The sequence below is a fragment of the Pelophylax lessonae genome (genome assembly GCF_965119305.1).
Source record: "Pelophylax lessonae genome assembly, chromosome: 2".
Taxonomy (NCBI): Eukaryota; Metazoa; Chordata; class Amphibia; order Anura; family Ranidae; genus Pelophylax; species Pelophylax lessonae.
In genome coordinates, this window is record NC_138769.1 from 14,631,799 (window position 1) to 14,646,397 (window position 14,599).

The window sequence follows — 14,599 nt, forward strand, 5'->3', positions numbered from 1 at the left end:
TGACCATCCATTTCCTCAATGACATTTAAACCTTCTCTTTCACTGACCACTCCATATCCACCACCTGTGCCCTCTCTGTCATGTGCCACTCCTCTACCACTAACCTCGCTGCCATGTACCCCCCTTCTGTACCACTGACCACCCCAAATTCCCCATCCATGCTCTCATTGATATATGCTCCTTCTCTACCACTGACCACTCCATATCCACAGTCCATGCCCTCACTGCCATGTGCCCCTGCTCTACCACTGACCACCCCATATACACCATCTGTACCCTCACTGCCATGTTCTCCTTCTCTTCAACTGACCACTCCATATCCACTATCTGGTTCCTCATTGGCACATTCCCCCCCTCTCTACCATTGACCATCCCATATCCAGCATCACTGCCCTGACTGCCATGTGCCCCTTGCCTGCCAAGGACCACCCCGTATTCACCATCAATGTCTTCACTGCCATGTTTTCCTCTGCTCTGCCACTAACCACGCGGTGTCCACCATCTGTACTGTCACTACCATGTGCCCATTCTCTATCACGGACTACCCCATACCCACTATCAACACCCTTATGCAATATTACCTCCTCCACCATTGACTGTACAATATCCACCTTATGTGCCTTCAGTGCCATATGCCCCTTCTCTACCACAGACCACAACATATCCACCATCTGTGCCTTCACTGCATTGTGCCCCTCGTTTACCACTGATCAGCCCATAGCCATCATCCATACCCTCACCACCTTGTTCACTCTTATCTGAACCTGACCACACTTAACATGGGTTAAGGTTTTATATTCCAAGGTTGGTCTAGTAAGAAGTTAAAGGGGAGAGAAATGTTTTTGGATAAGGGTGATAAGTGTTTAGTTGCAAGGCCTGCAGCCCAAAAAAAACAACTTCAAACACCCAACTCCAGATTTCCATTCCAGAAATGTATCTCTAACAGACGTCCCCTTCCTTTTTCCCAGTACCCGTGTTAAGCTCACTGTGATCTGCTACTGCTCAGAAGAGATCCAAGTTTGCGTCTTTCTGTAGGGTTACCAATTGAGTGCCTCAGACTCTGAGAATAAATCCTACTGTCTGATCTATGTGCTCCCCCACACTTGGCAGTCTTTATCTTCCACCATCAGATGATTGCATTGCTATGCATTCTATGTGACATCGGTCCTACAGCAGCCTTTTCAATTGTGTGTTGCAGATCGCCCGGGAGTCACAAGCCGTGAAAACATAGATAGGATTCAGGAACATTTAGCACTGACGCTGATGTCACACATAGAAACTGAGCGGCAATCTCAGGAGTACAGGTAAGCATGTTCATGGAGATCCATATGCTATAGAAATGGTCACCCAAGTGTGTCCCTCACTTCTTCCACCCATATAGGACTATATAGTGGATATACTTTTCCTAAACTAGTCCCGACTGTCTATTTCATCCATAGTTCTGTGCTGGTCTCACCAGTTCTATCCAAAGTTTCTATTTCCATTTTGTATGGAAAGGACAGGGGGTGGCATTCTGGCGCCAGAGGCCTAATTGTTTCTGCTTGTCCATTGCCTGGCCTTGTACTCCTAACATGCTCTATATCCCAGTTCCCAAGTAGTGCACATCGCAGCATGAAATAACAGGAGTTAGGAGGGATGTGATTAACTGTGGAATTCTTTTTAGGAACTGCTATGCACATTCTGTATCTATAAGTCAGCCTATGTTATCATGACACTCCATTTCTTCTGGAATCGTTACTAATCTGGCAAAGAGTATTCCTTGTGCCATTTTCCTTTTATTAATTACTGGGAAAAGCCATATTACAATTGTACTTAGTGCCATGTCCCCAAAAGCTTGACCCTATGTCTATGGAGCCAGGTGTGTCCTGCTGCACTAAAAATGCCATGATGGATCAAGGTAGAACTCTCCTGACCATGTGTCAGGGAAATGGCCTGTGGAAGAACTGGCAATACTGCCAGTATTAGAGATGGACGCTTTTGGCGCACTCCAGAAGAATGGTGAATGACGTGAATCAACGAACGCGCGTACGCAATGGCGCGCGCATAACGTGACAGATGTGGCCACTTGCTAGCCTATATAAGACTGCTACTGATTCCGCCAAATTGCTGGATTGTTGTCAGCCTGTGTTCCGGAACCTCTGTGTACTTTCCTTGCTCTACCAACCTTGCTCCTCTTTGATCACCTGTATATGACCCCGGCTTGCTTTACAAACTTCAGTATTATTTACCTGTCTGCCTTCCTGTGTATGATCCCTACTCACATTACAGACTTTGCTATTATTACCTGCCTGCTTTCCTGTTGTGACCTCAAGTTCCTGTTTCTGCTACCTACCTTGTCCCCAGACTGATTACCCATGTTTGATCCTCAGCCTGGTTTCTACTACTGTTCCTGTGTGCACAGGTTTGCCAAGTACATCTGGAGTTTCCGAGAGACATCTGTCTTTCTGTGTATCATGTCATCTCGGATCAGGTACGTGACAGTATAATCCAGCCAAGTCGGAGGCTGACAGAGGTGTTTCCACGCTCTAGGCTTTGTGCTAGCAAGTCAACCTCTATACTCAGGCAGTACAGAGACTCAAAGAAGGCTATTTCCAGCTGGAGGGCCGTCTGCAGCATTTGATGGTCTCCCGTACTTCTGTGGATTCCAGTCCACCATCTGCCAGTGCTGCACCAGCTTCCTCGTCCCAGGAACAAACTAGCTCCACTCATACAGTAATGGTTACTCCTCCCGAACAGGTATCGATGCCTGAGTGGTTCTTCGTTGAGTGGAAAAAGTTCAGGGCCTTCAAGAGCGCTTGCTTATTATACTTGGCCCTTCAGTCCAGAACTTTTTCCATCGAGACTGTGAAAGTGGGCTTCATAATTTCTCTGCTATCCGATTAACCTCCAAACCTGGGCTTATAACTTATTGGAATGGAAGGACCCTGTTCTGAACTCTGTGGATACTTTCTTTGAAGCCATGGCGCAACTTTATGATGTTCCTCAGTGTACAGCTACTGTGAAGTCTGCCCTACAGCAGGGAAAACATCCAGTTGAAGATTACACCGCCGACTTCTGTAAGCTGTCCACTGACACCGGTTGGAATGAGGCTGCTCTTAGGTACCAGTACCGCCAAGAGCTGTCTAAGACTCTTAAAGAGGAACTGGCCCAAGTTGAAACCCCTGCTTCTTTTGAAGATCTTATCCAACTTGCCATTCAGCTTGACAAACGTCTGCGGGAGCAGCGGTCGGAACGTTCTTAAACCTTTAGGCCTATCTGGATGTTGCCTAAAGTTCCACCTGCTTCAGTACCTCCATCTGCATCCTCTACCTCTACAGCTTCTGCAGGGGAACCTATGCAAGTAGGCTTGGTCCGTTCCTCCTTAACTCCAGATGAGACAACATTGCCAGCAGGCCAATCTCTGCCTCTACTGCGGAGGGGTCAGACATTTCTTGCGTTACTGACCCGTGAGCCCTAGTAAGTCTTACCCACAAAGCCCTATGAACTGTCAGGTCTCTGGATCTTCTCAGAGGGAGCCACAGGGCCAATCCTGTCCCAACATCAGGGGCCTAAGGCTCTTCTCCATCCTGTGGCTTTCTCTTCTCTAAGATAACTCCAACAGAGAGAAATTTCGACGTGAGTGACTGGGAGCTGTTGGCCATTAAATTCGCCTTGGAGGAGTGAAGATACTTGCTGGAGGGGGCTGTTCATTCCATTTTGATCTTCACCGTCCATAAGAAGCTGGAATACCTCAGAACAGCTAAACGGTTAAGACCCCCTCAAGCCCGATGGGCTCTGTTCTTCTCCAGGTTTAATTTCCACATTACTTACTGGCCAGGCTCCAAGAATGGGAAGGCGGATGCTCTGTCGAATGTTCCCGGATACCCCTGAAATAGCAGAACCAGGTTTGGCCCTTTCTGCACAAAATTTTTTGCTTATCCTGCCCAACCTAAAGACAGCAATTAGTCAGGCTTCTGCCCAGTGTACTGAACCAGAAGTACCTTCTTTGAGGAGTCAAAAGGGGTTTCTATGGTTTCAAGATAAAATAGTCTTAAGGACTTTTCATGATCACAAACTTGCTGGGCATTTCGGGATACAGAAAACCTCCGAACTTATTCTGCGCTCCTTCTAGTGGCCCAGTCTGAATCTGGACTGCAAGAATTATGTCAACTCCTGTGTCACTTGCCAACGTAACAAGGGGTCCAATGCCATGTCCTCGGGTCTACTGAAACCATTACCCATGCCTGAGCAGCCCCAGAGAAAGATATCCATGGACTTTATTGTAGACCTGCCTCCCTCTGAAGGATTTTCCACCATCTTGGTAGTAGTAGATCACCATTCCAAAATGGCTCATTTCCTACCTATGATTGGTACACCCTCTGCTCTGGATACAGTGAACGTGTTCATTAAAGAGATAATCCGACTACACGTCTTACCAGACAACATAATATCCGACAGAGGAGTACAATTCACTTCCAGATTCTGGAGAGATCTCTGCAAGTCCTTGTCAATAGAGGTGTGTCTGTCCTCTGCTTACCATCCACAGAGCAATGATCAAACAGGACAAATCAGACCTTGGAACAATATCTTCGATGCTTTTGTACCTGTGCTCAAGATGACTGGGTGTCTCTTCTCCCATGTGCAGAATTTGCCTATAATTATTCCTTGCATGCTGCCACCAATCTGACCTCGTTCTGGGCAAATTATGGGTTCCATCCCTCATTTTTACCGAATACTGTGCCTAAAGCATCAGTTCCTGCAGTCCAGGATAGCATAAGCTTTTTTAATCCAATTATCAGTCGCTCCAGGAGGTTATGCAAAAGGCTCAAGAAGATTACAAGAAATCCTGTTTTTAAAATTGGGGACAAGGTATGACTTTCGTCAGTGAAACTTAAGCTTTCATATCCTTCCCGAAAGCTTGGGCCAAAATGTATCTGTTCCTTTTGAGATCAAGATGGTGATCAACACTGTGTAGCCTTTGAACTGGCACTACCCAACTCATACAAGATCCACCCTGTGTTCCAGGTTTCTCTGCTAAAACCGGCTGTACCAAGTCCTTTCCCCGGGAGAGAGGAGTTGCCCCCCACCTTCAGTCTCGGTATAAGGTGAGACTGACTTTGAGGTGGAGACCATTATGGATTGCCAGAAGAGAGATAGACAAATACAGTACTTCTTAAATTAGAAGGGGTACCCCTTTGAGGATATGGGAGCCCACGAGCAACGTGCATGCCCTTAGGCTGGTGCAGGAGTTCCACAATAGATTCCCAGAAAGACTGGCCCATTTGGGCATCTAGAGGCTGCCCTTGGGGGGGAGGGGGGGCACTGTCAGGGAAATGGCCGTTGAAGAACTGGCAATGCTGCCAGTACTAGAGATGGGCGTTTCTGCCGTAATCCCGTGCGCAAAAAAAGGTGAATCGGCGAACACAATGGTGTGAATCGGTGAATGTACGTACGCAGTGGCGCGTGCATAACGTGACAGATGTGGACACTTGCTGGCCTAAATAAGACTGCTACTGATTCCACTGGATTGCTGGATTGTTACCAGCCTTCCTGTGTTCCTGAACCTCTGTGCACTTTCTTTGGAATTCCTGTTGTGACCTGGTTAGTTCCAGACCTGTTTGATCTCCTTCTCCTGGCATTGACCCTCTGGTTTGCTCCACCAGCCTTGCTTCTGTTTGGTCACCTGTGTATGACCCTGGCTTGCTTTACAGACTTCAATATTACTTTCCTGCCTTCCTGTATATGACCCCCGGCTCACATTACGAACTTTGCTATTATTACCTGCCTGCTTTCCTGTTGTGACCTCGGCCAAATTCCTATTTCTGCTACCTGCCTTGTCCCCGGACTGATTACCCATGTTTGATCCTCAGCCTGGTTTCCACTACTGTTCCTGTGTGCACAAGTTTGCCAAGTACGTCTTGAGTTCCTGAGAGACATGTCTTGCTGTGTATCCGGTCATTGCCAGCATCCACCAGGTGATCACTGGCCCAGCTCTTCAGGACCCTGTTGGCAACCTGTGCTTCTTTGGGCGCTACACCTCCTGTACCACCTTCAGGGGTATACCGCATTCAGCCGCAAGGGGAGCCCTCTCAGCACCTTGGCCTCGGATCAGGTACGTGACACCATGACTAGAAGCATTTCAATACATTCCTGATATGTCTTAATATCTGTATCACTATACAGAAAAGTTCCACCTTTTAGCATTATCAAGATGTCCTTGAGCTCCAATTAGTGACTATGCCTTAGCTGTCATGACGTCATCAGTTTGCTGAAGGCAGGAGCAAGCATTTCCTTTAGTTCCCCCAATGATCAGATTGTAAATTTATAGCAATTCACAAGTGACTCCAGGACAAACAGAAGGGGCAGAATTTACTTTCTGTTGCTTGTATATAAAATGAATCAGCCCCATTTTTTGCCATTTTTCAGGTTTCTGTTTGCGAAGATCATGGAGTGCCTAACGGAACTGCGCACGGTGAGCGATGAGCACAGCAAGCAGGTCCTCTACATTTGGGACATCCAGCCAGGCTACACGCCTCTCCTTCTTGAGGTCTTCAGCAAAGTGAACGACGAATGACTAACGCCCTCACATGGCTTATTTTTGAGGAAATGGCAGGACACGCTAGGAACCAATGAAAATAAGTTACTGGTTCCCTGAGACGCTAAATGTCCCTCTAGACTGATGCTACTCCCTTCCAAAAACAAAACGGGTACCGGAAACTCTTCTGAATGTTAATTCAGATCCTCCCGCTCCAATGGTTTCCCTTTGTTACTGTAGTGAACACTACATGGACCAGCAACTCTGACCTCAGGACAATTACATATCAGGGAAACAGACTGTGCCAAACAAGATGCTGGATCTATGGGAACAGTCTATGGCCAGCTCATGGCCTGTAAGCTACACTGCTCTTGTGACATTAGCTAAGACAGAACATAATAAGCTACAACCACCTGCCCATAATGTGACATGAACCACAGGGGCCGCTGATAAGGGGGTACAGGCAGCACTCCTGTGTAGCGCCTAGGCCCCATCTGGTTATTAGAAAGGCTTGTGGGCAGCAGGCCCTGTCAGGCTGTATGGGACCCCATGATTTCTAATGGTGGCCCTGGGGCACAAGAACCTGCTATGACTTTTTGGGGACCAGTCTCCTGTGCACCCACTGTGTCTCCAGCATGACTTGCTTATGTTAGAGTTCAACCAACCTGAAAATTTAAAGTGAGCCCCTCATACCCAAAACCAAAGTGCTGCAACCGTAGTTTTCCAGGCTGTCCCCTTCATCCTCTACCTAATATCTCTTAGTCACAGGCCCAGTACTAGTACGCATGTTGGCTTAACACTTCAACTAGTAGTTAATGGAAACCTGTCCTGAGATAACCCAGGGGCTGCCTTTGCTGACCGCCTTTCTGAAAATCCTGTTTGGCTGCCATGCTGATCCACCAGGTTTAATAATTTGGCTGCCATGCTGATCCACCAGGTTTAATAATTTGAATCACTGAGTCAGAAAAAAAGATGTGGATTAAGAAAGTGCTAGAGCAGTGATTAAAAGTGTTTAATGCAAGAGGATCTACATAACAGTCAATGGTTCCAGAGGTATAGGTCAGCCCCAAAAGGTTCCTTAGGTTTCCAGAGGATGAAGGTGACAGCCAGGGAACAGTGGCTGCTTCCATATGTTTGTCCATATGGGTTCATTATATGGTCTCTCAGATGCAGGAGCAGAGCAGGACATATGTTAAATGGGTGGATGCATATAGATGCACTATATTGCCAAAAGTATTGGGACGCCTGCCTTTACACGCACATGAACTTTAATGACATCTCAGTCTTAGTTCATAGGGTTCAATATTGAGTTGGCCCACCCTTTGCAGCTATAATAGCTTCAACTCTTCTGGGAAGGATGTCCACAAGGTTTAGGAGTGTGTCTATGGGAATGGTTGACCATTCTTCCAGAAGCGCATTTGTGAGGTCAGGCACTGTTGTTGGACGAGAAGACTTGGCTCGCAGTCTCCACTCTAGTTCATCCCAACGGTGTTCTATCGGGTTGAGGTCAGGACTCTGTGCAGGCCAGTCAAGTTCCTCCACCCCAGACTCACTCATCCATGTCTTTATGGACCTTGCTTTGTGCACTGGTGCGCAGTCATGTTGGAACAGGATGGGGCCATCTCCAAACTGTTCCCACAAAGTTGGAAGCATGAAATTGTCCAAAATGTCTTGGTATGCTGAAGCCTTAAGAGTCCCCTTCAATGGAACTAAGGCGCCAAATCCAGCCCCTGAAAAACAACCCCACAGCATAATCCCCCCTCCACCAAATGATTTTGACCAGTCCACAAAGCAAGGTCCATAAAGACATGGATGAGTGAGTTTGGGGTGGAGGAAATTGACTGGTCCTGACCTTAACCCGATAGAACACCTTTGGGATGAATTGGAGACTGTAGGCCAGGCCTTCTCATCTACATCAGTACTTGACCTCACAAATGCGCTTCTGGAAGAATGGTCAAACATTCCCATAGACACACTCCTAAACCTTGTGGACAGTTTTCCCAGAAGAGTTGAAGCTATCATAGCTGCAAAGGGTGGGCCAACTCAATGTTGAACCCTATGGACTAAGACTGGGATGCTATTAAAGTTCATGTGCATGTAAAGGCAGACGTCCCAATACTTTTGATGTAGTGTATGTAATATCCACTTCAGCCCATCCATTCCATTCTACTCTTAGACATGGCTGTACACTTAATGAAAGAGAAATATTTTAAGTGGCCACATTAGTGGAAACCTGTGCCAGATAGGGATAATGTATGTCCTTCGCTGACCTCCTCCTGAAAATCTCATCAGAGCAGACAGTCAATATAACAGACACGATAGCAGCTATTTATCGGACTTGGCCATGTACGTTGGGGCTTATGCCTAACGTTTTGGCTAACTGGCAACGTACATCACCTCAAACACTCCACACTGCTGTAGCCTTAATCAATGTATTTTCTATATGTGTACAGTAGGGATGAGTGATTGCGCTAACTTTTTGAATTTCCTTTGAATTGACCAGAACGTTCGCTAAAATTGACCTCCAATTTCACCATCCTGGCCGCTTAGGAGAGCTCTTTTTGGCAAAAGAACAATTTATGGGGCTATGTTTCCTGACAAAGCAATGTGATCACCAGGTCCGCATTGATTTAAAGATCAAATGGCTTTGTGATAATCAAAGGTTTAGGGTCAACCTTTGGTTGAAGCTTGGGACCAGTGCTGGGATGAAGGTTAGGGTCAGCATTTGGGCTCAAAATTAGGACCAGCATTGGGATTAAGGTTAGGGTTGGCTTTAGGATCAGCTTTTGGATCAAAGTTAGGGTCAGTTTTGGGATCAAGGTAAGATTTAGTGTTGGGATCTAGGCTAAGGACAGCAAGAGGGCCAGTTTCACAGGGGCTTGTGTAAGAGCAGTGTCAACAGCAGCCTTTGACAAAGCATTTGCAGAGCTTTCAGCAAGCTTTGAAGCTTTTAAAGTACAATTTAGCTCCAGTTTGTAGATTTTCAACAAGCTTAAGAATTTGCTAAAGCCTGCTAGCAGCTTGTTTAAAGTGGAAAGCTGACCCTAACCTCAATTCCAAAGCTGATACTAACCTTTATCCTAATGCTGACCCCTAATCTCTATCCTTAAGCTAATTCTATTTATTGATCCCATTGCTGACCTTGACTCTAACTGCTGACCATAACTTAGATCCCAACACTAAACCTTACTTTGATTCCAAATCTGACCCTAACTTTGATTTTAAAAAAGCTGAACCTGACCTTTATCCTAAAGCTATCCCAAAACCTTGATCCCAACGCTAACTCTAAGCTTGATCCCAATGTTGTCTGTTATATTAAGTCAAGGTTGAGGTCAACATTAGGATCGTAGTTAGTACAACTTTGGGATGATGGATAGAGTTAGCTTGAGGATAGAGGTTGGAGGTCACCGTTGGGTTTAAGGTTAGAAGCATCACTGGAATTAATGTTGAGGTGAGCATTGGGGTCAACTTCAGAATCAAAGTTAAAGTCAGTGTTGGGATAAAGGTTATGGTCTGCGTTAGAATTAAGCTTGTGGTCAGCTTTGGGATTAGGGTAAGCGTTGAGGTTTGGATCCTCTGTTTCTCAATATCCATCAACTTCCCAGCTAATGATGACCCTCTTCTGGTGCAAAAACAGGTCCAGGATCAGTACAAGAGCTTCTGTAACCCTCAGGAGTAATTTAAAGACCATGGTACCAAAAAAAGTTAGGAGCATCATTGGAGTTAGGGATAGCGTTGGAGTCAGCATCGTAATCAAGGTTAAGGTCAGTGTTGGGATAAAGGTTATGGTCAGCATGAGCATTAAGATGATTGGGGTCAACACTATGGTTTGGATATCCCCGTTTCTCAATATCCATCAACTTCCCAGCTAATGAGGATCCTTTTCTGGTTCAAGAACAGGTCAATGATGGGTAAAAGAGCTTTTGTAACCCTCAGGAGTAATTTAAAGACCATGGCACCAAAAGGGTAGGATCATCATTGGAATTAAGATTAGGATTTTTGTAGGGGTCAGCTTTCAGAGTCAAAGTTAAGGTCAGTGTTGGGATAAATGTTATGGTCAGCGTTCGATTTAAGATTATTAGGGTCAGGTTTGGTCCGTTTCTCAATACCCATCATCTTCCCAACTAATGAGAACCCTTTTCTGGAGCAGGGACAGGTCCAGCAAAGCTTCTGCAACCCCCAGTAGCCCTTTAAAAACCATGGTACCAAAAAGTTGGGAGCATCATTGGAATTAAGGATAGGGTTAACGTTGGGGTCAGCTTCGGAATCAAGGTTAGGATGAGTGATAGGCTTTGGATCCCCCCGTTTCTCAATACCCATCATCTTCCTAACTAATGAGAACCCTTTTCTGGTGCAGGAACAGGTCCAGGATGGGTAAATGAGCTTCTGTAATCCAAAGGAATAATTTAAAAACCATGGTACCAAAAGGTTTGGAGAATCATTGAAATTTAGGTTAGGATTAGCGTTTGGGTCAGCTTCGGAATCGAGGTTTGGGTCAGAGCTAGGGTTTGGATCCCCCTGTTTCTCAATATCCATAAACTTCCCATCTGGGGGCCCTCTTCTGGTGCAAGAACAGGTCCAGGATCGAGCTTCTGTAACCCTCAGGAGTAATTTAAAGACCATGGTACCAAAAAAGTTAGTAGCATCATTGGAGGGATAGTGTTGGGGTCAGCATCGTAATCAAGGTTAAGGTCAGTGTTGGGATAAAGTTTATGGTCAGAGTGAGCATTAAGATGATTGGGGTCAACGTTATGGTTTGGATACACCCATTTCTCAATACCCATCATCTTCCCAACTAATGAGAACCCTTTTCTGGAGCAGGGACAGGTCCAGCAAAGCTTCTGCAACCCCCAGTAGCCCTTTAAAAACCATGGTACCAAAAAGTTGGGAGCATCATTGGAATTAAGGTTAGGATGAGTGATAGGTTTTTAATCCCCCCCCCTGTTTCTCAATACCCATCATCTTCCCAACTACCCTTTTCTGGTGCAGGAACAGGTCCAGGATGGGTAAAAGAGCTTCTGTAATCCAAAGGAATAATTTAAAACCATGGTACCAAAAAGTATGAAGAATCATCTAAATTAAGGTTAGGATTAGCGTTTGGGTCAGCTTCGGAATCGAGGTTGGGGTCAGAGCTAGGGTTTGGATCCCCCTGTTTCTCAATATCCATAAACTTCCCATCTGGGGACCCTCTTCTGGCGCAAGAACAGGTCCAGGATTGGTACAAGAGCTTCTGTAACCCTCAGGAGCAGTTTAAAGACCATGGTACCAAAAAAGTTAGGAGCATCATTGGAGTTAGAGATAGCATTGGGGTCAGCATCGTAATCAAGGTTTAGGCCAGTGTCGGGATAAAGGTTATGGTCAGCGTGAGCATTAAGATGATTGGGGTCAATGTTACGGTTTGGATACCCCCGTTTCTCAATATTTATCATCTTCCCAATGAGGGCCCTTTTCTGGTGCAAGAACAGGTCCATGATGGGTAAAAGAGCTTCTACAACCGCCAGCACGAATTTAAAGACCATGTTTACCATCTTTGTTCTACCTGCCCCTTTAGGGTTGAATCCATTTGGTAGACTGATAGCTGAATTTTTCATCCTAGTCCAGATCCCGACCTGTTTTTAAAACGTGCCTCCCAGATGCCTCAGGGAAAACCCAGAGTACACTCCTCTTTATTGTGCCATTTTATTTTTCAGCACGTGAGGCAGTCATGGTGTCCAGTTAGGCCATAGCTGTAGGGGAAAAAAAATGCCAATGTTCAGGACAAAATCACTCTTTGCAAATACATATATTTTGCATTTGGAATCACAATCTGTTGTGTAGGCCCAAAATAGGATACAGTGACGTCATGCAAGAATCGGCTCCAGCCTTGGAAATGAAGTGGAGCTCTGGTTAGGAGTTACAGAATAATTTAGGGTTAAAAAAAAAAAAAACTTACCTCAACGGGAGTCTTCTCATTCTCCTTAGCCTCAGGTGACACCATGAAATAATGGGTAAAATCTATGCATCTGCTTTGCGGCACTGGGGTCCTTGGTTCAGGACACTGTCTGCATGGAATTTGCATGTTCTCCTTGTGGTTGGGTTTCCTCTGGGTACTCCCGCACTCCAAAGACATGCTGACCGTTTTATGGGTCCTTGGCTAAGTTGGCGCTATTACGTGGTGTGTATGAATGTGAGAAAGGGATGTTAGATTTTAAGCTCCTTGAGGGCAGGGACTGATGTGAATGTAAAGTGCAGTGCAAATTTTCAGCACTATAGAAATACCTGTAATAATATGCCAGGTGTAACCTCAAACAAAAACCACATCGCTCAGAACAGTGGAAATATCAGGTAAATGGAAACATCCATCAGCTGCATGGGGTGCGGTGATCTCTCCAAACACCATAGGATACAATATCAAGCAAAAGGACAGCCGGCAACTCTGTAAATCTTCCAATTCTTTGTCACGCTTAAGTGAGTAAAAAGACAAGGTGGTTAACGCGTTTCGGCGATGAGCCTTGATCACAGCCAGGTGTCACTAAATGGAAAGCTACCGGCTAGTCCACTGCATTAGCATGCGCTGTTCACGCCCAGGAGGAGCAGAGATCCCAGAAAAGGCATTAAAAGGACCCTAGAATGGTCCGGTTACCAGAAGGGTTATAGCCCTCTCTGGAGGTCCACTTTAAGTTGCAGTCAGTCGCATCCTTTTTATAGCAGCAGGTTTAACGTCACATTTCATACATCCCTCCCCCATTCCACGGGGGTTCAAATCTCAGGAATTATGTCAGACTGCAGGACCAATCCGTAGAAGACGTTTTCTAACTATGAATGTATATACCTGTGTGTCATTATCGCCCCCTGGTGGCCTTTCTACTTATTTATTTTGTTGTCCGTCATGTCTCTCTGTGAAGTGAATGTGACGGAAATATTTTTATTGTGACTTGATCTATTGTGACAATCGATGGTTGGGTGGGTGGGGGGGCAGATCGGTCTCCTGGAAGAGATGGTGCAGCGAGATCAGTGGAGACTGAATCTGGGAGGGAGGGGGTTAATTATGAAAAATGTGAAATTTGTGATGTATGTTTACTGGAATAAACAGGATTTACACATTTTATATAACCTATCCGTGTGTTTCCTGCTGTGGCCGTGTGATGGTTTCCTAATTCTGCATTTCCTGGGAATGGGGGGGGGGGGGGGGGGGGGGCACATGGCACATAATGATGCCTGGGGGGCGGGGGTGTTATAATGTCCAATTATTCACATTTATCTATGAAGAATAAGGTCATTATAAAAAAAAAAAAATATATATATATATATATAGTGCTTTGCGAAAATATTCGGCCTCCTTGAACTTTGTGACCTTTTGCAACATTTCAGGCTTCAAACATAAAGATATAAAACTGTAATTTTTTGTGAAGAATCAACAACAAGTGGGACACAATCATGAAGTGAAACGAAATTTATTGGATATTTCAAACTTTGTTAACAAATAAAAAACTGAAAAATTGGGCGTGCAAAATTATTCAGCCCCTTTACTTTCATTGCAGCAAACTCTCTCCAGAAGTTCAGTGAGGATCTCTGAATGATCCAATGTTGACCTAAATGACTAATGATGATAAATAGAATCCACCTGTGTGTAATCAAGTCTCCGTATAAATGCACCTGCACTGTGATAGTCTCAGAGGTCCCTTTTAAAGCACAGAGAGCATCATGAAGAACAAGGAACACACCAGGCAGGTCCGAGATACTGTTGTGGAGAAGTTTAAAGCCGGATTTGGATACAAAAATATTTCCCAAGCTTTAAACATCCCAAGGAGCACTGTGCAAGCGATAATATTGAAATGGAAGGAGTATCAGACCACTGCAAATCTACGAAGACCTGGCCGTCCCTCTAAACTTTCAGCTCATACAAGGAGAAGACTGATCAGAGATGCAGCCAAGAGGCCCATGATCACTCTGGATGAACTGCAGAGATCTACAGCTGAGGTGGGAGACTCTGTCCATAGGACAACAATCAGTCGTATACTGCACAAATCTGCCCTTTATGGAAGAGTGGCAAGAAGAAAGCCATTTCTTAAAGATATCCATAAAAAGTGTTGTTTAAAGTTTGCC

The 14,599-nt window shown here is 45.3% G+C and overlaps 1 protein-coding gene across 1 annotated transcript in view; it reads left to right on the forward strand.

The window, feature by feature from the left end:
* NR1I2 (nuclear receptor subfamily 1 group I member 2) overlaps positions 1-6,958 on the forward strand; it is a 38,066-nt gene extending 31,108 nt beyond the window's left edge. The window contains exons 7-8 of the mRNA XM_082247648.1: positions 1,199-1,304; positions 6,406-6,958. Coding sequence (XP_082103774.1) covers positions 1,199-1,304; positions 6,406-6,553 — 254 coding nt within the window. The 3' untranslated portion in view covers positions 6,554-6,958. The remainder of the gene's footprint in view (positions 1-1,198; positions 1,305-6,405) is intronic.
* Positions 6,959-14,599: the final 7,641 nt, after the last annotated feature.